At 43.4% G+C, this 27,283-nt stretch overlaps 1 protein-coding gene across 1 annotated transcript in view; it reads left to right on the forward strand.

Annotated features, from left to right (window-relative positions):
* Positions 1 to 27,283, forward strand: part of UBE2F (ubiquitin conjugating enzyme E2 F (putative)) — a 199,545-nt gene that overhangs the window by 147,645 nt on the left and 24,617 nt on the right. The window contains exon 8 of the mRNA XM_083154509.1: positions 22,648 to 22,680. Within this exon, the coding sequence (XP_083010635.1) occupies positions 22,648 to 22,680 (33 nt within the window). The remainder of the gene's footprint in view (positions 1 to 22,647; positions 22,681 to 27,283) is intronic.

Below are 27,283 nucleotides of genomic sequence, written 5' to 3' on the forward strand. Positions count from 1 at the left end.
TTCAGATTATTAGACTTTTTAGAATATACAATAATACATATCTATTATAACTCATAATGTTATAGTGGAAGCGTCATAATGAACCATATTATCAGTTCAATGCTTAAGGGATTTGTGTAAACAAATATACATAAGGGAATACAAAATCAAAAAACAACATGTACACCAAAGATGCTAGCACTCACCGCAGCAAACGAATAGTGATGCTTACTCCACTGCAGACCAGGATGGAATGAGTGGACATAAGCAGCCCTTTTAAAGGGAGAGGGTCACAGTTGTCTGCGTTCCAATTTAAGTGCAAATATTAGCCTGCATGTCGGCCAGACGGGAGGAGCCCGCATATCAGCTGGTCGGGAGGTGGAACGCAGACCTCCGCAGTCAGCGCTCCATCCTCTTACAGACAACCCGGAAGTGCCGGTATCGTCATATCCGGTGGTGGTGGGACGCAGACTACCGCTGTCTGCGTTCCAGCTCAACCCGGAAGTGCCCTTCCTAAAGATAGTTGGAGCGCAGATAGCATAGTAAGCGCTGTACCCCTGATAGACTAAAGATAAAAAAGTGAATCCCAGGTGTTAATATGGGTTGAAATACCATACATATTATGCAGGTATATTAGGAATAGGATATAATATATTAGCAGTGAAAAGGGGGTGAACAGTGTGAGGGTTGATAAGCCTTAGTGATTAATCCTAAGGGGTAATAATTTAAATTATTTATTAAGATGGATAATAGGATCGATATATTATAGACCCATATGGGTGTGAGACCTCTAAAGTGAAAAAATATAATAAAAAAATAAAAATAAAAAATAAAAATAATATAAAAATAAAAATAATATAAAAATAAATATAAATAATAATAATAAAAATAAATAAAAATAAATATAAATAAAAATAAATATAAAAATAAATAGAAATAGAAATAAAAATAAATAGAAATAGAAATAAAAATAAATATTAAAATAAAAATAAAATTAAAATAAAATTAAAAATTAAAATAAAAATAAATTAAATTAAAAATAAAAAGGTTATAGACTAAAAAAATGAAGTGGATAGTGAACATCTTGGGTGTACATTTACAAACACTTGACCGTATTAGGTGAACATCTAGGGTGTACATTTACAAAAACAAAACAAAACAAAAATCCCATATTAAATATGACATAATGAAGAAATATGCACATCATCAATATATATAGGGGCCATAAACCTTCAAATATAAATCTCACCTAGAGTATAATGACACCTAGTATTAGGTATGACCTAGAGACGGTATATCCAAAATATAAAGGTCTGGGATAAATACAAAAAGTAAAAATAATTTTCTTTTACCCCCTAATACTTTAGCATAACTACAAAAAGGAGACAATATCTATGTTCTCATTTAACCCTTCAGGGATCAGGGTGTTGAGGGTGTAAATCCAGTAACTCTCTCTCTTAGCCAACTGGAGTTCTCTATCACCTCCTCTGGGGTTGGCCTTCACATGCTCCAATACTGTGAATGAGAAGTTGTTCTTCTCCACTCTGCTGTCATGTTTGGCGGAGAAGTGTCTTGACAAACTATGTAAGAGGAACTTATTTTTAATATTCCGTAGGTGTTCCTGTATTCGGATTTTTAAAATTCTTTTAGTTTTGCCTACATAAGCTAGCCCGCAGCCGCATGTGATCCTATAAACCACAAAATTTGTAAGGCAAGTACAACTTGACCCTAATTTGTAGGTGTAATTGGACGGTAGTCTAAAACTAAAAGAGTTCCTTTCCATATATTTGCAACAAATGCATTTATTGCATGGGACACAGCGATTGGATAGACCGAGAAACGTGTTTCTGGAGGTATTGCTATTCGGTGTCTTTAATTTGCTGGGTGCCAGAATGTTCTTCAAATTACTGGCTTTTCTAAAGACCAGTGTGGGTTTGGCTGGTAGGGTGGGTCCTAATACTGGGTCTTTCAGTAATATGTACCAGTGTTTCTCCAGGATTTTACATACTTGATGATTTTCCCTATTGAACTGGGTGATAAATGGTCGAGATTTTTTGAAGGCCGGATCATCTTTCCGTCTATTATTCACTCCTAGTAGGAGATCTGTTCTCTCTTTCCCCAAGGCTTTGAGTTTGGCATCCTTGATCTTTTCAGGGTCATAGCCCCTTTCCAGAAAACGTTCTTCTAAAATGGTGGATTGGGACTGAAAATCCTCCACTTTGCTGCAATTACGTCTTAAACGAAGGAATTGAGCGTACGGCACACTTTCCTTCCATCTGGGGAGATGGCAGCTGGGGATGAAACTATTGGCGTCCACCTCTTTAAAGTGGGTCTTGGTTGTGATGACCTGACCTGCAGTGCCCTGGAGTACGAGATCAAGATATTCTATCTTCGCGGGGTCCATTTTGAATGTAAATTTTAGACCTAGATGGTTAATTTGTAAATGATTCACAAACTCCTCGATCTCGGAGGGGTCACCCTGCCAGATGACAAGCATATCATCGATGTAGCGTTGATAGAAAACGATCTTTGAAAAGAATTCGGACTGGTAGATATACTGTTCCTCCCATACGGCCATTGCTACTTATTTTTTTATTATATTTTTTCACTTTAGAGGTCTCACACCCATATGGGTCTATAATATATCGATCCTATTATCCATCTTAATAAATAATTTAAATTATTACCCCTTAGGATTAATCACTAAGGCTTATCAACCCTCACACTGTTCACCCCCTTTTCACTGCTAATATATTATATCCTATTCCTAATATACCTGCATAATATGTATGGTATTTCAACCCATATTAACACCTGGGATTCACTTTTTTATCTTTAGTCTATCAGGGGTACAGCGCTTACTATGCTATCTGCGCTCCACCTATCTTTAGGAAGGGCACTTCCGGGTTGAGCTGGAACGCAGACAGCGGTAGTCTGCGTCCCACCACCACCGGATATGACGATACCGGCACTTCCGGGTTGTCTGTAAGAGGATGGAGCGCTGACTGCGGAGGTCTGCGTTCCACCTCCCGTCCAGCTGATATGCGGGCTCCTCCCGTCTGGCCGACATGCAGGCTAATATTTGCACTTAAATTGGAACGCAGACAACTGTGGTCTGCGTTCCATTATTCACGTGGTAGCACAAGTTATCTTTATATGACGATATTTTCCCCTTCCGGTAACGTCAGCTGGAACGCATACAGGATCATTATGCGTTCCATACGTGTATTTTATTTTATTACTTCTGTATCTCCATACTTTTGGTCCCTTTTTCTCTTATATTTACATTCACTGTATCTTTCTTAAGTCCCCACATCTTTGGTAGGCTTATAGTGCCCCTTATTCCTGCCACTAAGTCCCATTAAGAGGATTCATAAACCGGAAGTAGGGTTCTGACCCTCTCCCTTTAAAAGGGCTGCTTATGTCCACTCATTCCATCCTGGTCTGCAGTGGAGTAAGCATCACTATTCGTTTGCTGCGGTGAGTGCTAGCATCTTTGGTGTACATGTTGTTTTTTGATTTTGTATTCCCTTATGTATATTTGTTTACACAAATCCCTTAAGCATTGAACTGATAATATGGTTCATTATGACGCTTCCACTATAACATTATGAGTTATAATAGATATGTATTATTGTATATTCTAAAAAGTCTAATAATCTGAAGGTCTATTATAGGAGCCTATCGCAATTTTTTGCTCCCATCATGTTTGTTTAAAGGCAAATAGATTTATTTATATGGAGAAACCCTATTGTATGGATTTTCTTATACATTGCCCCTCTCTTGGATGACGTTTTACGTCTATTAATTTGCCTACTATCTCCTCTTAATTTTTTATCTTCTGTATTAATTTGTAGTATGCTCTAAAGCAGGGATGGGGAACCTTTGGCTCTCCAGATGTTGTTGAACTACACATCCCAGCATGCCCTGCTACAGTTTTGCTATTTGGCCATGCTAAAACCGCTTCAAAGCATGCTGGGATGTGTAGTTCAACAACAGCTGGAAGGCCAAAGGTTCCCCATCCCTGCTCTAAAGGTTACTGATATATTACTTTTGGATTATACTTCCTTAGGATTCTATCATATTTTATTTTGCTGATTGTGAGAAAGGAAGTCCTTTCCCTCTAGTCTGTGGGTTAAACCCACACCTTGGACCCCACCCCTTTTGGTATGTATTTTTACGCGTCATAGCCTCCTAGAGCTCATGTATTAACTGGGTCATTAGTTTTGATATTTTGGGACTTACCCACTAATATTTATCACCTTTAGATTATATATTTCTTCTGAAGGAGTTACACTTGGATATATTACCCTTGGCGTTAAGCTCCCATACCCACCAACACTGGTATGTGTTCTTTCAGTTCTTTACGCTTTATTGTCTCCTAGAACTCATTTATCAACTGGGTCATTTGTTTTGATATTTTGGGACTTACCCACTTAATATTTATCACCTGTAGGTTATATATTTCTTCTGAAAGAGTTAAATTTGGATATATTACCCTTGACGTCAAGCTTCCATATCCACTAACACTGGTATGTGTTTTTTCAGTCCTATCCCCCATTGCTTGCTCCTCCATTTTATTTTATTTTATTTCTTTTTTTAAACTCATTTAACCTTAATTTTAAATGGTTTATCAAACTGATGTTTGAATGCATTATTGCAGATTTTAACTGTACGTGTAAAGGGATACTCCCACTTTTTGCCTTTGTCTGGATTTCTGGCCATACCAGGCCATGGTATGTACAAATTATGTAAAAAGAAGTCTATATATTTAAATTCTATTTTTGTACTGAATGTTTGCCAATATTCCCTTTCTCTGTACCACTTTTTAGCCTTTGCCCCTGATGAAGTCGTGTAGACGAAACGCGTTGGGCTTCTAATAAAGAACAGCTTTTTCATATTCGAAGTCTTCGGTGTTATTTTGAAATATATGAACACTCCGTCTGAATATAAGTGACTGCAGGATCACACCAATTTGGGACTTTAACCCTTCCTGGCTAAGTGGTACTACTAGAGCGCACTCTGGACAACCCCCCCTTTTTTGCATTCTATCCTTGTCTCTCACTAACAGGAGAGTCGTTCCAGAGGTGCAGCTGGTCGAAAGACCCACTTTGAGCGCAATTCCTGACCACATTGTATGTTTTATATATATATATATATATATATATATATATATATATCTAACTACTCTTCACCTCTATGAGGTGAAGTACCACCAGGCACCACTAGAGGCCACTCAGCGGACCAAATCACTCCTTTGTGTGCTAAAATATGTCATAAAAAGTGAAAGCCATTTTTGCGGGGACACTGATTTGTTTCAAACTTGCTGGCTATGGAGAGAGGGAGCTGTGAAGACAGAGATTGGAGGTAGGAGCAGATAGGGGCCGGGGTGGAGAGTTTGTGGGCTAAAAACCTGTCACCACTCAAAGTGAAATAAAAACTGTCACAGCTCAAAGTGAAAATCCTATGCAGAAGCCGTCATTTTAACGGGCTTTTAACTCGTTTTAACATAAAAGCGACCTGTGTTCTCTCCGGAATCTGGTTACCGCTCTGACGTAACTAACATTCCCCTGCAGGAACATGTTCCCGAAGTCTGGGATGAAATAGGTTAGATGACGTCCCTTCCAGTAACCGGACCTGCAAAATGGAAATCTCTCTGACATGTGCATTTAGTATAATGAGCGCTAGAAGAATGATCTATGGTCTAATATATTGTCAATGTAGTGGGTTCACATTTCCGGAGGTCACTACTTCGGTAACATTTCTCCGGTGCCATTAAAAAAGGTTCCTGACCCAAAATGCAAATGTTCGCAATGGGAAGGAGAGAGATTTGCAGGCAGGCCATGTAACCTTATTATTCCCTGCGCGCTATTATTTCCAGTCTCCTCTGCAGCATCAAGGTAAAGCAGACATTCCTCCTTACCCCCTTCAGAACGAGGCCTTATCCTGACACTGACACATGGCAGCTGCCGCGAGAAACCCTACACCGCAAGCCGCGGGACGGTTTGGAAACTATTTGCCAGCTACTGAGGCCCCACCGCTTCCCATTACACACACGCACTTGCCGGAGACGGGGACAGCAAACAATAACCACTTTAACCATATGAGACCAAAGTGCAAAAGTGCATTTGTCAAAATAGGTGTGAAAATTGCCAAGGAAACATTTTTATTCACCATAATGACCTGTAACGTTACGTTATATAGGAAATATCATCTTTTTTTTTTTTTTTTACACATTTGTAATTTGAATTTATATAACAAATGTGAGAGACGTCGGTGTGTTTTGTGTTTTTTTTGCTGAGATTTTGAACATCTCTCACACAGATGTTGGCAATCAAAGGGTTAACCGCTGTTAAACTCCACGTTAATCTCCCTGTAGGTGCAATCACAGCGTTTGCATACTGCATACTCCCCGCAATTTATTTCCTGCCTCTTCTTTCACTAACACATTTATCATCTCTGTCTTGTTCTCAACACAGTGTAAATCTAGACTTTAAATTCCTAGGACGTTTAGTAATTGCTACTGGGATCGCCCCGAGTCTCCTACAGAACGTGGGGTCATCCTTTATTCATCGTGTTGCTTTTTTGGCTGCTTACGCTTCATATGTTCATCTGTTTCATCCCTTCGACAAATGTTCTCTATTTACCCTTTCTCTCCCTCTCTCCTCGCGGAGCCTAAAGTTTAATCTGAGTGTTAGGACCCAGACACCGCCTATGTTATCTTGGGTCACATCCGGGCAATGTCAGATCTATATTTGGCACGAGTCCATGACTTTTTTCTTTTTTTTATAGTCCTTCGTGTGTTGTTTCATGCCGCATTTGTCACTTGCAAACTGATAACACTTTAAATAGCTGGCAACACGAGGACAGCTTGTAATCTAAGGTCCGGTAAATATTGCATCAGTCTCTCCAAGCGCACAGTTTAAAGGGACCATCTCTCTGTTATCGCTTATTGCAGCCACTCGCTGGTAGAGACACGAAGAAGATATTTCTGTTTGTTCAATAAAGACAGTTCCCATAGAGAGGTCTGTGCATATTTAATATGCGTTAGATTGTAAGCTCCTCAGAACAGGGCTCTCTTCCCTCCTGTTGTCAAAGCCCACTTCTCTTCACATTTCCCTCACAGCACTCAGTGACCATCTCTATATGCATATACTCATCTCCATCATCAGGCCCGCCGCTAGAAATGTTGGGGCCCGGGACTGACCTTCAGTCTGGGCCCCCAGCAGCACAGTGCCATCCCCCACCCTCACCCATGTGCACCCCATCCCATTACTTACCAGCATCCAGCGGCAGCGCCGTCTCCCTCCTTCACAGTCCGGAGCGCACAGTGCAGCCTGCAGAGCGCCGAGCCCCTCTGTGTCCTAGGCTCGGCGCTCTGCAGGCTGCTATTGTGCGTGCCTGGCTGGGGTCTGCGGGGGAAGGGGTGAGCCGTGCCGCTGTAGGCAGCTGCCCCGGCCCCTCCAGAGTCCAGGGCCCGGGTCAGCTGTACCCACGGCACCCCCCTGTCGGTGGCCCTGTCCATCATTGGCTACAAGCCTCTAGTAGTACTGTATGTTAAGTCCTCACTACTTATAGTTAAGCTGTAATGTGTATTGAGCCGTGGCACTCTTTACCTGTACTCTATTTTTGTTATTTATTCATTGTTATGCCAAGTTTTGTCTCCCTGTATTGTTCCTTTGTACGGCGCTGCGAAACACTTGTGGCGCCTTATAAATAAAATTATAATAATAGATGATGTTGATAACGAGGTGACCGTACAATAAAATGTACAAAGCCCCCCCAATACCCGCTGCTGCCTTTCAGCCCATTGTCAGTGTGTCAAAGTGACATTTTACATTATTGCATTTGATGCGCGGCTGCAGCTCATGAATCAGCAGAAAGATGAATGTTCACTAAGTCTGGGCGACAAATAAACCAGTGACATATGTTCTAATGTGTGTGGTGCAAACAGGCCCAGGGCTGTAAGGAAGGCTGTACGAGTGGTGCCCTCGCACAGAGCGCAGGACCCTGCTTTGCGGCATTGTTGCTGCCTAGCGGCACCTGCATGTGCAGATGGAGCCCCTGTCATTTATGCTGGAATCGCCAGCCTCCGCCATCGGCCGGCAGTCGCGTCATTCAGACCCATTCGCTGAGTGTTTATCGAACAAGTTCACAGTGTGTGCATGCGCGAGCCATCCGTCCGCAGGCAACGAGCAAAGGCTAGCCTTCGCTCACTGCTCGCAGGGTGATTGGCACCCTGCGGGTTTTGGAGGGTGTGCCGCCGCTTGGAGTGCCCCAGAAATATCAGGCATTCCCCAACCGTCGGGAGAGAGAGCTGCTGATGTCATCAGCCGCCTCTTTCTCCCCGCGGCCTTCACAGCACTGACTGAGTTCTGGCTCACTCAGCACTGCAAGCAGGGGGGAATTCATTCGATGGTGTGTGCACGGCTGTATACGCGTTGGCAGCTGTGCGGTGGGGCAGCGGCTACCTGCTGGCTGGGCTCCGCAGCGAGCAGGTCTGAATATGGCTCGATGTCACAGGGAGCGGGGCTGGCAGTGGATGTACCACTGCAGGTGTGCCCTGTATAAGTACAGGTCCTGGTGCAGGGGCACATCCGCCTCAAGACGGAGTGGAAGCAATATTCAAAACACTAAAACACCACACACCTCTCTGTTATTTAATAAACTGAAATGAAAATGACACCACTCCAGAATTATAATTGCAACAGTTTATAAATCGCTTGTCTTTAAGTTTCGGAGTAGTGTTACCATCAGTGTGGACCTTTTTGTCCGTTTGAGATTATGGTTTATGGTTAGAGTTTGCTGAACATCTGTAGCTAGAAAGTATACATGATGTCCGCTGGCTATGGTCACCTACACAAAGCGAAGGCGGCCATTTTAATTGTTTGAGACCGTACTCACAATAACAAAGCTTTATTCATAGTGGTGAACATTTATAAAACCAGCACCTGTTGCTTCTGAGACATCTTCAGTTCTAAAAGTGCCTACACCGTTCCTGTGGGCACCTGGGCAATAGGGGTGGCCTTTCCAGAGCGGGTTTATTATTGCAGCCTAATATTGTTTGATGCATAATATTGTTTAGAATTACTAGCTACTTATATCTTCAAGCCTATATCAGTAGATCCCGGTGACACGTTCAGAACTGTCGGAAACCTCCGGAGGGTTTTTTCTGCTTTACGCCTATAAAAACTTAATCTGGGGAAGAGTTAAAAAACCACAAAATGTTGTGTTGTCTCTCTCGCTTGACAGCAAATGGCATCCATATGGCTCACAGACAATATCTAGGTCGATACCAGAAATTCCACATGCAATAGGTTGTCCATGAGAAAAGCTAGGTCGGCATTGAGAAGAGGTTGACGTGCATGCCATGCGAGGGTATGCAGTACATTATTTGGTGGTCCACATACTCTGGTATCGACACTGACAAATAAACTCAAAATAACTTGTGTCAACAATTTCATGTCAATCTGTTCCATGTCAACCAGCAGCTTGATCTTTTGTCATTGTTGAGCTATTCACCGTCATCCTAGACATTGTATGTGAGATGATTCACACCTGCGGTATATAACATCTGATCTGCAGCCTAAAAGCACGCTCCATCTGCGGCACATCCTCTTCTGTATATATGTAAGCAAGGCCGTATATTGTAATCCTACTCCCTACCCCAACAATGTAAACCGTTGAACACGTGGGATTTAGCCAAGGAGGCCACAGTAATGAGGTGACGATTGAGGTGCGCTCCACAGTGCTGGTTCCCCCGGTAGCATTAGGTGTGGATTACGGAGGCCGGTTGCATCGTGATGGATATCTTGGATTTGATGACGATGAGAGACACTGAAAGCTGTAGCGTTTGCAGAGCTTTTCCTTCTCATTTGATTTGAAGGTAGTTGGGAGACAAAGAAGAGATCTGCGTAGTTTATTAGCATATGACGATGTGAATAATCAAGGGCACAGACTGAACCTTATACGCACCATCCACGAATGTGCAAACGAATGAATAACTGAATGCGCACATAATTCTTTTCTCTCCTACTTATAACAGTGGGAACATTTTGATTCAGAGACTTCTATACATCCTCAGCATAGTACATCAACCTACTGTAAATGGTTCTCTTATGCACAGACAGTTCACATTACTTGCCCAGTATAATGCCTCTGCCTTGGACACTGTAGCACATATTTCTATGTACTTTAAATGTATCTTTATTAATAGGTAATTTTGTTCTCCTGTGGAGGGGGTTGTAATAAAATTACCAAACGAGAGCACTTATTACAAAAAAAGGCCTTGCAGAGAACACTGGCTAATTTATACTGCTATATATTGGGTTTCCATAGAAGATACACATGTTGTCATTTCTATTATCATGCAAAACATTTTCTTACAAAGGAAGGGACGTGTCCGTTAAATAAGTACAGTGAAACCTGACAGCGAGTGGCTTATGCGAGTTACACAGTTGCCGGAACGTTTGCTACAGGGAGAGAGATCCTGGAGCGGACGGGTGGCGAGAACGAGGTGTTTCCATGGGAATGCCCAGCTTTTTATATGCGTCCCCGTGAAAATGCTGGACATTCTCATGGCTAAGTGGATGGGGCGATGCCTGGGGGGGGCAGGCGGTTTTCATCACAGGACGTCACCTGCCCAGTCTTAGGGCGAGATGTATCAAACTGAAAATGCCGTAAAACCGGGGTTTTCCAATGGATCAAAACCGATACTGCATTGAAGGGTATCGCCACCTTTGGGTGGCGATACCCTATAGAAGCCTATGGGCTTCTTTTCGCCGACCGCTGCCTCCGACGTAAACCCGCCGCCTCGCCGTTTTCCCCCCCCCCTCTGGTTTACCTTCCTGAAGGGTCCTCCTGGACCCCGGAAGGTAAACCCCTCCTCCCCCTAGTGAAGCAGCCGGACATCCTTCCGGCTACAGGGGGGAAGAGGAGGCGCCGGGGACAGCCTGCTTAGCTGTCCCCGGCGTGAGGGGAGAGCCAGGTGGCAGGGAGGTGACAGAGACCCCCCGCACACCAGAGTACAGGTATCGCGGGGGGACTCCGTCACCGCATCGCGATGCCAACCGCATATGATAGTACATATGCGCTGGCATCGCGGCGGACAGCCGGCGAAGGGCGGCGATGTATTTTAATACGTCCCGCCCTTAGTCCTAGCGCTAGCTAGTAACAGTAAGAGACTGACTCTTATTTGCAAAGGCTGGAGAGATCATTCGATTGTCGGCGACCATCGAGTGATTTCTCCTGCTAGCCAGAGGCATGCGAGGGAATATGTTCTCGTATAGTACCGATGGTATTCAGCGGCAGGGGGGGGGGGTATTCAGCCGGGTAAACTGTGATGTTCACAAGTTACCAAGCCAACCGGAATTAGGGCCCGGTTTATGGCTGCACAAATTGCTGATGTTGACAGAGTTAAGCGATTTGTATTTATATTGATGGAGCGTTTGCTTAAAAACCCTTACGTTTTCTGGAGCATGTGTTATACAGAATGTATGCGCGATAATGTCTTGATAACAGTGCTGGATGTTCCTGGGAGGTTGATAAACAGATTTGGTCCTCATGGGCGTGTCACTGATGAGGTTGCAAACTCGGACGCTCAATAGTTCACACCAGAGTGGGTGAAGGTTTACTCAGATGATAAATCTCTACCTACCGCGGTTCTGGTGGAAGTTTTATCAATGGTGGGCATCTAAAGCTGCACCAGATGGTATTACAACGTGTACGTACGCCGGCAGAGGGTATCTTGCTCTTTGCCAGTTCATACGCACAGATATACCCCAGCAAACGGTTAGTAGTTGCATTTGCATAAAGTTTCATCTGTGCCCACCTCTGAATCACAACCATTGCGTGCATACTGTGAGGTCTAATACAGAGAGTCTATCAAGCCTTATTGTAGGAGAGTAATTCCTGAGACATTGCATGCAGACTGTCCGGACCAACACAGATGGTCTACGAGCCTTTATTTTAGGAGAGTCCTTCCTGTCCCTGCCATTCAGCCATATATAAAGAAAGCTTTTACACCTTTTTTTTTTTACATTCTTCTACCTGAATAGCAGAAACAGATAAAGGGCCTTATTCTGATCGGTGCGGCCCGATCAGAAGATGCGGCCGCAACCGTGCAGGCGAATCCCCGCCTTCCATACGGATCGCCACCTGCCGTCCGTACGCGGATATGTGGCGATCCGCATGAAATTGGACGGAGATACGCCTCCTCCGTCTTGGGAGCAGCCCCTGCATTCGATGGTCGCCGAACATCGAATGCAGGGCCGCACGCTCCACCAGGTCCCGCAACACAAGAACACACGGACACTTGTCCGTGTGAAATCATGTATGGGGGCGGGCAGCTGACATCCGGCGATGTCAGATGCCCGCCCCGTACCCACGCGTCACGGCCTCATTACCATGCATACGCCCCGCGTTTGCATGGGAACGCCCATGAAACGCGGGGCGTATGCATAGGGTAATGAGGCTAAGTAGCCCCTCACGCCCCCTGTGCGGCGTATAAAGAATCCGTGCGGCGAAATCGCCTGCACATGCGCAGAGTGACCTCTGCACATGCGCAGACGATCAACATCGGCGGTCCGTCCGCATGCGGGAATATCCGCACCGATCAGAATAAGGCCCAAAGTGCTGTAGAGCGCAATGGCTTGCTCTCTACAGTGCAATATTGTGTACTAGGCGTTAATAAACGCAGAAGATAATTGCGCTGTCTTCTGTTAACCTTTTGCAAAATAGCAGGGATAATGTAGAAATGTTAATGCTGAATAGCGCCTTAAAGGTCTGAATCAAAGGATCTCTAAAGTTATTGCAAAGCCATTGCTGTTAGTAGTCGCACTGCATAATATACAGTTCGATGAGGTCAGGCTATTAAAGGGCTAATCAATATCTGCAAAGGCATATTGGGATTTACCCACTAAGCTTTCTTTTCACGAGCGTTCTAATGTGTTTAAGAAGCGTCAGCAAGGAGAATAAAGAAGGGAATTTCAAAATATTTAGGCTTTATGATTTCAATCCGCCCTATCGCGGTTTGGCTCTTTTATTCTCACGCCAAATGGGTTGAACAACATTGAATGTCTTTGGAGTTCATTTTAATAGAAGCTTTATTTTTGTATGTGTGGGAGAAAGAGGGGGGGCGGTAAGCTTTATCTACACTGACATCTTGGATATTTTCCACTTGACACCCTACAGGCACTTTTGGCCCATTCAGATGGCTCAGCCTCCGACATTGCTGCTGCTGCCCGAACACTTGACTCCCAGCCTAGGAAATACTTTTGTTACGCTGATTTTTTTTCCATCGGGCTAGATGGGCGACTCCTGCAGGGTTTTGTTCGGTGAAATGAATAGAGCAGTTCTGAGCAGAAAGCCAAGCACAAAAGTTAATCGAGATTAAAATAAATGACTTGTTCTAAGAGTGGGATGGGGGGAGACTATCGTTCTGTTTCTAAGTGAAACATTAACATAGCAACATTGCTAGATGAAGCATCCGATACACTTGCCAAAATTGTAATCATGTTCCAGGCTTCAGGTGCATCTTTAAACTGTATGTGTGGCCGTGCATGACCATATTGCTATTACTATTTTGTTATTTCATACTTTTAAAGGGGCCATGTGTTTTAGGGGAACTGCTTTAATATATGGGACCAATCATCTCCTGTGCACTTTTTTTTTTTACAACCATATAACCTACTGCACTGCTCCTTCCCATCTGCTGACGCTGCGGTGTTCGACAGGAAGCTAAATCGGAAAGGGACGCGCGAGCGTCTCGTGCACACGCACACCCTTCTGGCGGCTGGTGGTTGGCGATCCGTCCGACAGACCCCCGCTGAATGATGGCGGCTCAATCTGTACCTCTGCTGTAGTAGTATCAGCTGTGATGCTGTCTCCCACCAGCGGCTCCGGTTGGTGTGCATCAACACGAGTCCCCGGAGCAGCTTCCTTTCGGCTATCTGACACCGAAACTGGATCTCCCTGCAGCTGCCGGCGGCTTCCGGGTTCTAGCTTCCTACCTTGTGGTGGCTCCTGGAGTCAGGTCCTAAGTAGAGTCACTTCATCACAGGTCGCTTCATCCTAATTGACCCAAATTATGACCAGTAGCTCACAAGCTACATGGTGGCGACCACTGGTTTAAACATTCCTGTGATTGGAATGCAGCAGCCGTGAACGATATAGCATGCAATGTATACGGGGCGCCGTTGTATCATTGCATCGGCCATCCCATTGGTTGGGTACACACATTATGAACCCTTGTGGCGCCAAATAAATAAACGATGATAATTGTGAAGTGTGTACCCAACTTTTGTGGGCAACCCGTATAACCCTTTTTGTATAATGCATTCACTGTTATATTGGAAGACTGGTCTAATATATATATTTTTTACAGTTTTCATAGTTCATGACATAATAGAAAATGTAGAAGAAGAACAAAGAGACGCCTTCATGAAGTTTAGGGGACGTTCTGTTTTGGTTACAACTTTTCTGTGTTTGACAGCAGAATTATTTCAAAGGTGGCCACGTGCAAGCCTGGAATTGGCATTGTTCTCCATTATGTCATGCACCAGTAAAATGCAGCTGCATCTTATCTCTTACAGACACCTGTGTATGCTTAGTACAGTCATTGCTACAGCTCAGAGGAATGACAGAATCCTTATGGCTGCGTTCTGCAACATGTTCAGCTCACTAACACGAAAAGCTGGTTATGACGGTTTAGGCGACTTTACAAGAGCACCACACCTTTTGTTTCTACAGCTTGTGCATAATCGCGCCAATTCTAGCTTCACATAGACTGCTTGTCCTATTTATGTTACACTGTATACAATTGTTGGGAGATGCTTATTGTGTGTTCTCTCACCTACCCGTCTGATAATTCGCAGATAAGTACATGATACTTGCATGCTCCACCTAACATGTTACGTAAAGAGAGAGAGAGCATTTGGGAGCAGGTTATTTATAACTGCAATAAATATGTTTTAATAGATTAAACATATACCAGCCGGCTTAAAGTTAAAACAAAGAAAATTAATAAAGCAGGGCCCTAACTGTGTGGAGTTTGTAGATGCTCCCTGTGCTTGCATGGGTTTCCTCCTACCGTTCAAATGTTTGTGGTCACTTAGTTCTTTTTTTAAATAAAAGCACAGGGGTTTTTTTCAATGGAGATAACATTAAATTAATCAGAAATAGCTTTTATACATTGTTAATGTGGTAAATGACTATACTAGCTGCAAACATCTGGTTTTTAAAGGAATATCTACAAAGTTGGATAGAGGCCCATTTCCGGAAACGATCACTCCAGTGTTTTAATGTGCTAATCATGTTAGAAGACTAATTGATGAGAAGTAAACCCTTGTTCAATTATGTTAGCGCATCTGAAAACGGGTTTGCTTGTTAGAGGAGATATAAAACTGGCCTTCCTTTGAGTTACAGTAGTTGAGTATCTGGAGCATCACATTTGTGTGTTCGATTATACTCTCAAAATGGCCAGAGAAAGAGAACTTTGATGTGAAACTCGACAGTCTATTCTTGTTGTTTGAAATAAAGGGTATTCCATGCGAGAGCTTGCCATGAAGCTGAAAATTTCGTACAGCGGTGTGTACTACTCCCTTTAGAGAACAGCACAAACAGGCACTAACTGGAGTAGAAAGAGAAGTGGGAGGCCCTGGTACACAACTGAACAAGTAGACAAGTTCATTAGAATCTCTAGTTTCAGAAATAGACACCTCATACTGTAGGTCCTCAACTGGCAGCTTCATTAAATGGGACCCGCAAAATGCCAGTGTTAACATTTACAGTGAAGAGGCGAGTCCGGGATGCTAGTCTTCTAGGCAGAGTGGTAATGAAAAAGCCATACTGTATACGAGATTGGCCAATAAAAGGAAAAGATTAATATAGGCAAAAGAACACAGACATTGGACAGAGGACGACTGGAAAAAAGAAGTGCCCATCAAGCCACTACAACTTGTGAAAGGAGCTTCAGGAAACTTGGAGTGAAATTTCCACAAATTACCTCAACAAATTCAAAGCTAGAATGCCAAAGGTCTGCAATGCTGTAATTGCTGCAAAAGGAGAATTCTGTGACGAAAGCAAAGTTTGAAGGACAAAATTATTATTTCAAATAAAAATCCTTGACTATATGTTCTATTCATTTTGCAAATCATTTGATAAATAAGTCGTGTAAAACACGAAATTGTCTGGGTGACCCCAAACTATTGAACGGAACTTGTAGTTTAATTGACTGCTAACAAAATCAACTCTAGCATGAAGGTGTGGGTGTACAGATGGTAGGGACAGTGGCGTTGAAAGAGGGGGGGGGGGGGGCAGGTACTTTTTTACTCTGCTTGGAGGGACCCAAGGCCAGTTCCCCCTCCAAGTTGCAGGGATGCTGGGCAGTGTGGAGAGAGATGACAGGTTACTGCACAGCCTCTCTCCCCAGCTCAGCACATGCTGTGCTGAGCTGGGGAGAGAGAGAGCTGCAGCGGCAGCCTGTCCCCTCTTTACCTCTCAGAGGGACCGCCCCCACCCAGTGGCCATTACCCCTCCATTTTACCTGTGTGAGCTTCACTGGGACAGGGTCTAATGTGAATGGTGCAGATATTCTCTGTAAAGCGTTGCGGAATATGTGTGCGCTATATAAATAACTTGTACGAAAGAGTAGCAAAGTATATCCTTTTCATACCTTTTCGCAAACTCGGGTCGGACCCGAGAGAGAGCGCTTTAAACCTTCTAATAACCAGGGTCGAACTGTGTTCAATAAAATTATTAGTTAGAGAACTGTTAAGTTTCTTTTTGAGTGTTTTTTGTTATTTCAGTGCCAGTTTAACTCTTGAAATCTGCAAATCAGAGACCGTGGGTGCCAAACTGACCTTTTTTAGTTTCAACAAAAAAACTACTTTTCACAAACCGTTTCGAATTGTCGCCGAGAGGCAGAAAATCCTTGAGGCAAGCCTGTAATTATTGGAAGGCTACTGCCTACACGATATTTATATCCAGCCGTAAGCGAAGAGAGAGGCTTTGTCGGAATAATATTTCTAAGGCTACAGTTAAACCTCTCTTTTCTTTAGATCTGAAAGGATAATGGCGCAGAAAAAAAAAACATATACGTCTCTCGTTTGGAAGCTGTTGAGATAATATGCAAGCTCACATTTACAAAAACATGAAGTAAATGGCTCAGGAGAGGGGGGTGGGGGATAATTGAGGTTTTTGCCATCTAATCTGTCTTTATTTCTGCCCTTTGACCATATATAAAGGACTTCCTACTGCTTAAAAACAGAGAAATGTTTCAGTTTTATTCAGCACTGAGGAGAGTTCCCAGGCAGATATTGCTGTACAACGCCAGACTTGAGTTTTCTCGGGGAGATAGATATATATTTATAGCTGTCAGTCCATGTTTTCTGGTCATGTCTAAAGTTCTTAGTCGTGATTTAACGTCAAATGTGGGTAGAAAATTGCAGTTTTTTGTATATATAGAGGGAACATGTGGTTCTGTACGGAACTGTAAATTCCTTTGGAGTGTAACGTAATTCCCTGGTGTATATTCCGTATATCGCTATGAGAAATGTGTGTGAAAACATTTTTTTTCTTTTTTAAAGATAGCCGCTATTAATCCGGAAATGGGAGAGTTACATTTATATTTCAATAAATCAGGTATATTCAGTGCCGTTACCTGCATAATGGGGGTGACATAATTGTTACAGTACTGATGCTTTACAAACTCCTCCCTTTCTGACCAAGGGGAAGCTTGGAGAGAGATAAAGTACTGACCAATCAGCTTCTAAGCATCATTTTACAGGCTGTGCTGTAAAAATAAAAAAATTGAACATTTTGAACACAATTTTTGCGCTAAAAAGATATGGGTATATGAAAAGCAGCTCAATAAAAGTTGAGACAGTGGAATAAAGTAGTAATGAGCGCTAAAAGCGGAGATAGGTTAAGGATAGTGAAAGATTTAAAGTGAGAAAGAAACACCTGAAAAATAAAACAGCTCTTTTGTAGCTTTAAAAGTCTGTGGGCTGCTGTACTGTCCCTACCTCTAAATGGAGACAAGAAAGGGACTGCCCTAAGGTAGTCCGAGGGCGCTGTCAATGGGGTGTGTGTCAAAAGAAAGCTGCTACTTAATGGGACTGAGTGGGTCCCTTAAAAAAGAGAAATATAAAGAGAAATGAAGTAGCGCTTTACCAATGAGGGATAATCAATGTAAAAAACATTTAATATGCAGAGAATAATAAAAAATTACATGTACATATACATATGAATAATAAAAAATGGGGGCTAATAAAACTCTCTCAAAGGCCCACTGTGTGTGCCACTATATTTGATAGGATCCGTTCCTATTTTTGCCGTCTTGATGGAAAAAGTCCCAAATGGAACGATGCAGTTCTTTAAACTGGGGATACAAATGGCTGTCCACTGGATTCAATAAACACAATAGGAGATGGGTATAATTACCGCTGAATGTCCCTTTGGAGACTTGTATCCGTGTAGGACTGCTGTTTCAAGCTGTGTTCTCCGTTTGAAGGGAAAAGGGTGGATGATATGTTTCTCCTGTGTAGGAATCACGATGGTGTGGAAAGCAGGTGGAAATGTCCCGAACATGCAGTGGCTCCAAAATTGAAAAAGCTGCCCCTAGAGGCAGTGAAACGCATTGGAAGCTGCTCACTCTCAAGGCCCCCAACTGCCATCGCTACACTGTGCTTATCAGGATCCAACCAGCCGTCTTCACCTCCATATTTTGGAGCCACTGCATGTTCGGGACATTTCCACCTGCTTTCCACACCATCGTGATTCCTACACAGGAGAAACATATCATCCACCCTTTTCCCTTCAAACGGAGAACACAGCTTGAAACAGCAGTCCTACACGGATACAAGTCTCCAAAGGGACATTCAGCGGTAATTATACCCATCTCCTATTGTGTTTATTGAATCCAGTGGACAGCCATTTGTACCCCCAGTTTAAAGAACTGCATCGTTCCATTTGGGACTTTTTCCATCAAGACGGCAAAAATAGGAACGGATCCTATCAAATATAGTGGCACACACAGTGGGCCTTTGAGAGAGTTTTATTATCCCCCATTTTTTATTATTCATATGTATATGTACATGTAATTTTTTATTATTCTCTGCATATTAAATGTTTTTTACATTGATTATCCCTCATTGGTAAAGCGCTACTTCATTTCTCTTTATACCTACCTCTAAATACCTGGGAGCGGGGTGGAGGTGGAGGTCTTTGCGGCTGGTTTGTAAAGCCGCTCGTCTCTTCTGTCTCCCGGGTGACGTCACCAAGTGCCGGGATTGACGGCGGGTGCCGCTTCAGCTCCGATGGATCGGAGCTTCACTTGTGGAGGTGGACAGCGTGCTGGTGGAGGAACACGGACCAGTCTTCAACGCGTTTCGTGCTCTTGCAGCACTTCTTGAAAAAGTGCTGCAAGAGCACGAAACGCGTTGAAGACTGGTCCGTGTTCCTCCACCTGCACGCTGTCCACCTCCACAAGTGAAGCTCCGATCCATCTGAGGCGAAGCGGCACCCGCCGTCAATCCCGGGAGACAGAGAAGAGACGAGAGGCTTTACAAACTTTAAATCTTTCACTATCCTTAACCTATCCCTGCTTTTAGCGCTCATTACTACTTTATCCCACTGTGCTGTAAAAATGTCAGGAGCTGATTGGTTGTTAATTTCTTTTCCCGCTTTACTGCTGTCGCTGTCTGCTGTGGTGTTTCTAGCACTTGTTTGCATATCAGTGCTGATATACAGACCACACTTTGCTAGAAGCACTACAGCAGACAGCGACACCCCAGGCAGAGAAATGGAACTACATGGGTTTTCAAAGTTGGCGGGTGCTAGAATGAATACTACTATTGGTAAACTTCTTCTGCCACACTGATGTATATTTGGGTGTCCTGTCCACCGAAGAAGCAATGCCTGTATGCCATGTATTAGCCCTGTATTGTTTTGTATAGTAATTGACTGTTTTTATTTGGCTCATTTATATACTTTGGGGCTAATTCAGCATGGATAACTAATGCTCGCATTCACAAATCGATCATTGATAGAATGACCGTGTATGCGTACCGCTGGCATTGAGCTTGCATGAGGGCAAATAGCGCCAGAAAACGTGTCCGGAGGTTGAGTGACAAGAACCCGGCATTTGGGGGTGGTAACCTGGCATTTTCTGGGTGTGTCTGTAAAAACTCAGGCGTGGCCAGGCATTTTTGTAGGCAGTATATTGGAAGCTTTACAGCTCCTCGCAATTGGAAAAATTGGTCAATGGTTCGGGAGTTGTATATGGAATTGCGAATAGAGGGCTGTTGGTGATCCATTCGCTCTCTCACAAGTTAGAAATGGGTGTCTTCTCTGTCTCTGTGTGCGGCGGTTATCTCCTCGCAGCCCACTGTCAAGTTTCACAGCGATCCATGCTGAATAAGCCCCTTTGTTAGGCGTTGCGGAACCCTTCTGGTGCCATTCAACTAAAGGATAACAATAAATGATTAGTCTTTTTCACAAAACACGAAGGTGATAAATAGAAGATCTTATAATGTTGTCTTCTCTGTAGTCACTAAATGATTATACGCCTGAGGGGTGTGGTGGGGTGGGGGTGGGGGAGTTCCGACTGACACAAGTGATTGATGCCAACATAAGAAAGTAGGTTCTGCCACTAAAACACAATCATTGTGGTTTATTTCATCAATAGCTCTCGTTCCCCCCTGTGACCTTTCTCTCTCATTTAATTATTTCACTAATGGCTAAACCATGGAAATGTTAATCGCCCTGTGCAGACGTCAGGAGACACCACTCTGCTCAGTCATCGTTGTGATCATCCGAGAGCGATTGACATCACTGCAGTTTTGCTTGTTGTCCTCTGTCTTGGAATCAATTCCTTAATAAAAAGGATATCTACATGCAGTTCTTGTCAGTATCAAATAAGCAATATATAATATGTATATGCATGTTCCTAGACAGGATATAATGTGATTTATTTCTAGCCAATCAAATCTGTTTTGGTCGGAACGTCATTCATGAGAATAAGGTCACTCAGCTGGGAACTAGTGACATCACTGAGGCAGTTTGTGACAATGATGTCATTAGATGTCGGCTGAATGTTGATACATTCTGCTCCTGCCTGCCGCTGCCACTCCCCGTCTCCTGCCTGCCGCTGCCGTCTCCTGCTCCCAGCCGCCGCTGCTGCTCCCCATCTTCTGCTTCCGGCCGCCGCTGCTCTGTGACTTCCAACACTGGCCACCACTGCTCTGTGTCACCGCTGCCCTGCATTCTACTCAGTGATCAGTGCCTTTCTGTGTATTAATTCCAAAAACCCGGGTTGCACCCTTATAAACAGCGGGCGAGCTGGGTTTTTGGAATTAAGATCCGGGGGAAAAAACCTGGTAAATACCAGGGTCGAAGCCTCAGCGTTTTAGATCCGGGTTGACTATTTCAGACAGAAAAAAAACACGGGTCTACGCTTCTGGACCAGGGTAATTCCCGGGTTTTATTTTCTGTCTAATACCACTTTTACACCAAAACTGCCGGGCCGCACCCGGGTTTTTGGACCCAGATGCGACACAGCAGTTCTTCCCTTTTACACCGGCGTCCCCCCGGCATTATGCCGGGTAGGGGACGCCGGTGAATTCGGGCCCTGAGCGGGCGCTCGGAGATGACATCATCTCCAAGCACCAGGAAACCCGCCGGCCGTCACCCCCGCAACGCCGACTGATACGCTGGGGGCAAGCCCCCCCAGCCTCCGTCCATGAGATTAATGGATGCCGCACACATGCCCCTGACACCGGGGAAGCCCCGTGTCTGACCCTGAACATTTGCCGGGTCAGACACTTGGTAACAGGACCCGGGTTATTTTATTTTTTTTACACCAAGGCCCGGACTGGAGCAGCAATAATCCGGGTCGCGGCTCTGGTGTAAAAGGGGTATTAAAGGGGTATAAATCAGGGTTGCTTTAAATAGACACTATATATATATATATATATATATATATATATATATATATATATATATATATATATTCTCGTTAAAGCGCTGCGGAATATGGAATCCACATAGAAGTATATGCAGGAATAAGTTTATAGACAATGTCCAAAACTTATTCCTGCATATACTTCTATGTGGATGCAATGCTCAGTAAATCTTAGCTATGTATCTGATATACGTCCGTTGAGAGATCTGTTCGCTGTTCCTTGATGACAGGTCCTCCTAAATAATAAATAAGAGGAAGACTTAGCACCACTCTAACTGTGACGGTTTAACTTTTGCAGACTATTATTTTTTCAAAAGCATCTTCTATTTCCTCTGCAGCAGTTCTTCTTCTCAGTGACGAGCCTCTGTCTGCTTCTGCCTCTCATTGTGCAGCACTCTCTCCCCGCTTCTCCCCTACTCTCCAGTGCCCTTGTGATCATGACCAATTTCATCCCTGTGATATTACTGTAACATCTGATAATAATCTGATATTCCCTGCAGTCTGCTCATACAGGCTTTCATATGGATTTCGTTTAAGTCTAGCCTTTTCCAACAGCCCCAGCGTCCCTAGCACACGGTGTTCTCAGCCCATGGACTCCCGTCCTGGGGCTCCGCTCCTGATAAGCAAATCATTTTAATAGGGGAAAATGACTGAATCCTATTTTGATGACCACTTGGTTAATTATTTTATTTTTTTTCTATTTGCAGGATGTTGTATGGGGACTGAACTCCTTGTTTACAGTAAGTACTGATAAAGCGTGATCAATGCGGCGCGGTTTTAATTTATGTTCTGATAAGGCAGGGCAGAGTCTGCTGTTTGTTTGCACATGTCCTGCTGATAATGCCTTCCACCAGAGACTCATTGCAAACACCATAAAGCCGGCTGAAAGAAACAGAGGAACGATCAGAATGAAACTGTATAAATATCTTTTATGTGACAGTTGCTTGATGGTTTTTGTAAAATGCCCATCACCCTATATATATTTATAACAAACCCACTGTTTAAAGGACCATTAAGAGTTATTTTACAAAATGCGGGCAATAATTGGAACAAATTTCCTTTCATTTAAATAAAAACGGTAATAGAAGGTTACCTCAGTCTCCAGAATTTGCCGGAACGGCGCGCATGCCTGCGTCTCCCTGGTTATTATGAAGGAAGGGCCTAGGAGTTACCTTCAGATTTGAAGCTGGTCCGTTGGGCTAAGCAACATTTGTCCACATAGAGATAAATTGGTTAAGGCTTAATAATTTCAGCAGCAGGGGTGGCAGATGTTAGATTTAACCCCTTCATGACAGAGCCAGTTTGTGCCTTCATGACAGAGCCCTTTTTTTCAAATCTGACATGTCTCACTTAAGTGGGGATAACTTTTTTTTGCTTTTACTTATCCCAGTGATTTTGAGATTGTTTTCTCGTGACACATTGTACTTCAAGTTAGTGGTAAATTTGGGTCGATACAGTCTGTGTTTTTTTGTGAAAAATACCAAAATATCGTGAAAAAATGGAAAATTTAGCAATTTGCAAAATGTTAAATTTTCTGCTTGTGAGACAAATAATCATACCACTCAAAATAGTTAATAACTAACATAGACCATATGTCTACTTTATGTTTCCATCATTATTTCAACTTCCTTTTAATTTTTTTGGACACTAGGAGGCTTACAATATGAATAGCAAATTCTCAAATTTTCAAGAAAATTTCAAACACTGATTTTTTTAGGGATCAGTTCAGTTCTGATGTGACTTTGAGGGACTTGTATGTGAGACACCCCCATAAATGATGCCATTTCAAAAACTGCACCCCTCACAGTATTCAAAACAGCATTTTGGAAGTTTGTTAACCCTTTAGGTGTTTCACAGGAATTAAAACAAAGTGTAGGTGAAATTTCAAAATTTCTTTTTTTTTGCAGAGTTTCAATTTTAATACATTTTTCTAACGAATACAGTAGATTTTACTAGAGAAATGTGACTAAAAATTGATTCCCCCAATTCTTTTGTTTTCAAAAATATCCTATATGTGGCCCTAGTGTGCACTTTGACCAAACCACAGGCTTCATAATAGAAGGAGCACCTACTTGATTTTGGAGCCTCCTTTTTATGAGATTTTTTTTTAGGCACCATGTAGGTTTCTAGGCACCATAAGTGCTAAAAGTTAGGAACCTCCCCCACAAGTCACCCCATTTTGCAATCTACACCCCTCAGGGAATTCATCTAGGGGTAGAGTGTACATTTCAAACCCCCAGGGGTTTCACCAATTTTGGTACAACTGGGATGTGAAAATGGAAAATTACATTTTTTTACACAAACATGCAGTTCTGGCTCAAAATTTTTCATTTTCACAAGGTATGAAAAAGAAAAAGCACCCCAAAATCTGTGCCCCAATTTCTCCCGAGTACGGCAATGCCTCACATGTGACCAAAAAATACCAGTTGGGTGCATGGCAGGACTCAGAAGGGAAGGAGTGTTTTTTGGATTTTGCAGCACAGATTTTGGTGGAATGAATGGTGGGTGCTATGTTGCACCAATACAGTGGAACCCCCCCACAAGTCACCCCATTTAGCAAAGTACACCCCTCAGGGAATTCATCTAGGGGTATAGTGTACATTTCAAACCCCCAGGGGTTTCACCAATTTTGGTACAACTGGGCTGTGAAAATGAAAAATTACATTTTTTTACACAAACATGCACTTCTGGCTCAAGATTTTTCATTTTCACAAGGAATGAAGGAGACAAAGCACCCCAAAGTCTGTGCCCCAATTTCTCCCGAGTATGGCAATGCCTCACATGTGACCAAAAAATACCAGTTGGGCGCATGGCAGGACTCAGAAGGGAAGGAGTGATTTTTGGATTTTGCAGCTCAGATTCTGGTGGAATTTTGGTGGGTGCTATGTCGCATTAGCAAGACCCCCCAAGCACCAATACAGTGGAACCCCCCCACAAGTCACCCCATTTTGCAAAGTACACCCCTCAGGGAATTCATCTAGGGGTATAGTGTACATTTCAAACCCCCAGGGGTTTCACCAATTTTGGTACAACTGGGCTGTGAAAATGAAAAATTACATTTTTTTACACAAAAATGCAGTTCTGGCTCAAAATTTTTCATTTTCAGAAGGTATGAAGGAGAAAAAGCACCCCAAAATCTGTGCCCCAATTTCTCCCGAGTACGGCAATGCCTCACATGTGACCAAAAAATACCAGTTGGGTGCATGGCAGGACTCAGAAGGGAAGGAGTGTTTTTTGGATTTTGCAGCACAGATTTTGGTGGAATGAATGGTGGGTGCTATGTCGCATTAGCAAGACCCCCCAAGCACCAATACAGTGGAACCCCCCCACAAGTCACCCCATTTTGCAAAGTACACCCCTCAGGGAATTCATCTAGGGGTATAGTGTACATTTCAAACCCCCAGGGGTTTCACCAATTTTGATACAAGTGGGCAGTGAAAATGAAAAATTACATTTTTTTACACAGAAATGCAGTTCTGGCTCAAAATTTTTCATTTTCAGAAGGTATGAAGGAGAAAAAGCACCCCAAAATCTGTGCCCCAATTTCTCCCGAGTACGGCAATGCCTCACATGTGACCAAAAAATACCAGTTGGGTGCATGGCAGGACTCAGAAGGGAAGGAGTGATTTTTGGATTTTGCAGCTCAGATTCTGGTGGAATTTTGGTGGGTGCTATGTCGCATTAGCAAGACCCCCCAAGCACCAATACAGTGGAACCCCCCCACAAGTCACCCCATTTTGCAAAGTACACCCCTCAGGGAATTCATCTAGGGGTATAGTGTACATTTCAAACCCCCAGGGGTTTCACCAATTTTGATACAAGTGGGCAGTGAAAATGAAAAATTACATTTTTTTACACAAAAATGCAGTTCTGGCTCAAAATTTTTCATTTTCAGAAGGTATGAAGGAGAAAAAGCACCCCAAAATCTGTGCCCCAATTTCTCCCGAGTACGGCAATGCCTCACATGTGACCAAAAAATACCAGTTGGGTGCATGGCAGGACTCAGAAGGGAAGGAGTGATTTTTGGATTTTGCAGCTCAGATTCTGGTGGAATTTTGGTGGGTGCTATGTCGCATTAGCAAGACCCCCCAAGCACCAATACAGTGGAACCCCCCCACAAGTCACCCTATTTTGCAAAGTACACCCCTCAGGGAATTCATCTAGGGGTATAGTGTACATTTCAAACCCCCAGGGGTTTCACCAATTTTGATACAAGTGGGCAGTGAAAATGAAAAATTACATTTTTTTACACAAAAATGCAGTTCTGGCTCAAAATTTTTCATTTTCAGAAGGTATGAAGGAGAAAAAGCACCCCAAAATCTGTGCCCCAATTTCTCCCGAGTACGGCAATGCCTCACATGTGACCAAAAAATACCAGTTGGGTGCATGGCAGGACTCAGAAGGGAAGGAGTGTTTTTTGGATTTTGCAGCACAGATTTTGGTGGAATGAATGGTGGGTGCTATGTTGCACCAATACAGTGGAACCCCCCCACAAGTCACCCCATTTAGCAAAGTACACCCCTCAGGGAATTCATCTAGGGGTATAGTGTACATTTCAAACCCCCAGGGGTTTCACCAATTTTGGTACAACTGGGCTGTGAAAATGAAAAATTACATTTTTTTACACAAACATGCACTTCTGGCTCAAGATTTTTCATTTTCACAAGGAATGAAGGAGACAAAGCACCCCAAAATCTGTGCCCCAATTTCTCCCGAGGACGGCAATGCCTCACATGTGACCAAAAAATACCAGTTGGGTGCATGGCAGGACTCAGAAGGGAAGGAGTGATTTTTGGATTTTGCAGCTCAGATTCTGGTGGAATTTTGGTGGGTGCTATGTCGCATTAGCAAGACCCCCCAAGCACCAATACAGTGGAACCCCCCCACAAGTCACCCCATTTTGCAAAGTACACCCCTCAGGGAATTCATCTAGGGGTATAGTGTACATTTCAAACCCCCAGGGGTTTCACCAATTTTGATACAAGTGGGCAGTGAAAATGAAAAATTACATTTTTTTACACAAAAATGCAGTTCTGGCTCAAAATTTTTCATTTTCAGAAGGTATGAAGGAGAAAAAGCACCCCAAAATCTGTGCCCCAATTTCTCCCGAGTACGGCAATGCCTCACATGTGACCAAAAAATACCAGTTGGGTGCATGGCAGGACTCAGAAGGGAAGGAGTGATTTTTGGATTTTGCAGCTCAGATTCTGGTGGAATTTTGGTGGGTGCTATGTCGCATTAGCAAGACCCCCCAAGCACCAATACAGTGGAACCCCCCCACAAGTCACCCCATTTTGCAAAGTACACCCCTCAGGGAATTCATCTAGGGGTATAGTGTACATT

Source organism: Crinia signifera, chromosome 7, assembly GCF_055691185.1.
Source record: "Crinia signifera chromosome 7, ASM5569118v1, whole genome shotgun sequence".
Taxonomy (NCBI): domain Eukaryota; kingdom Metazoa; phylum Chordata; class Amphibia; order Anura; family Myobatrachidae; genus Crinia; species Crinia signifera.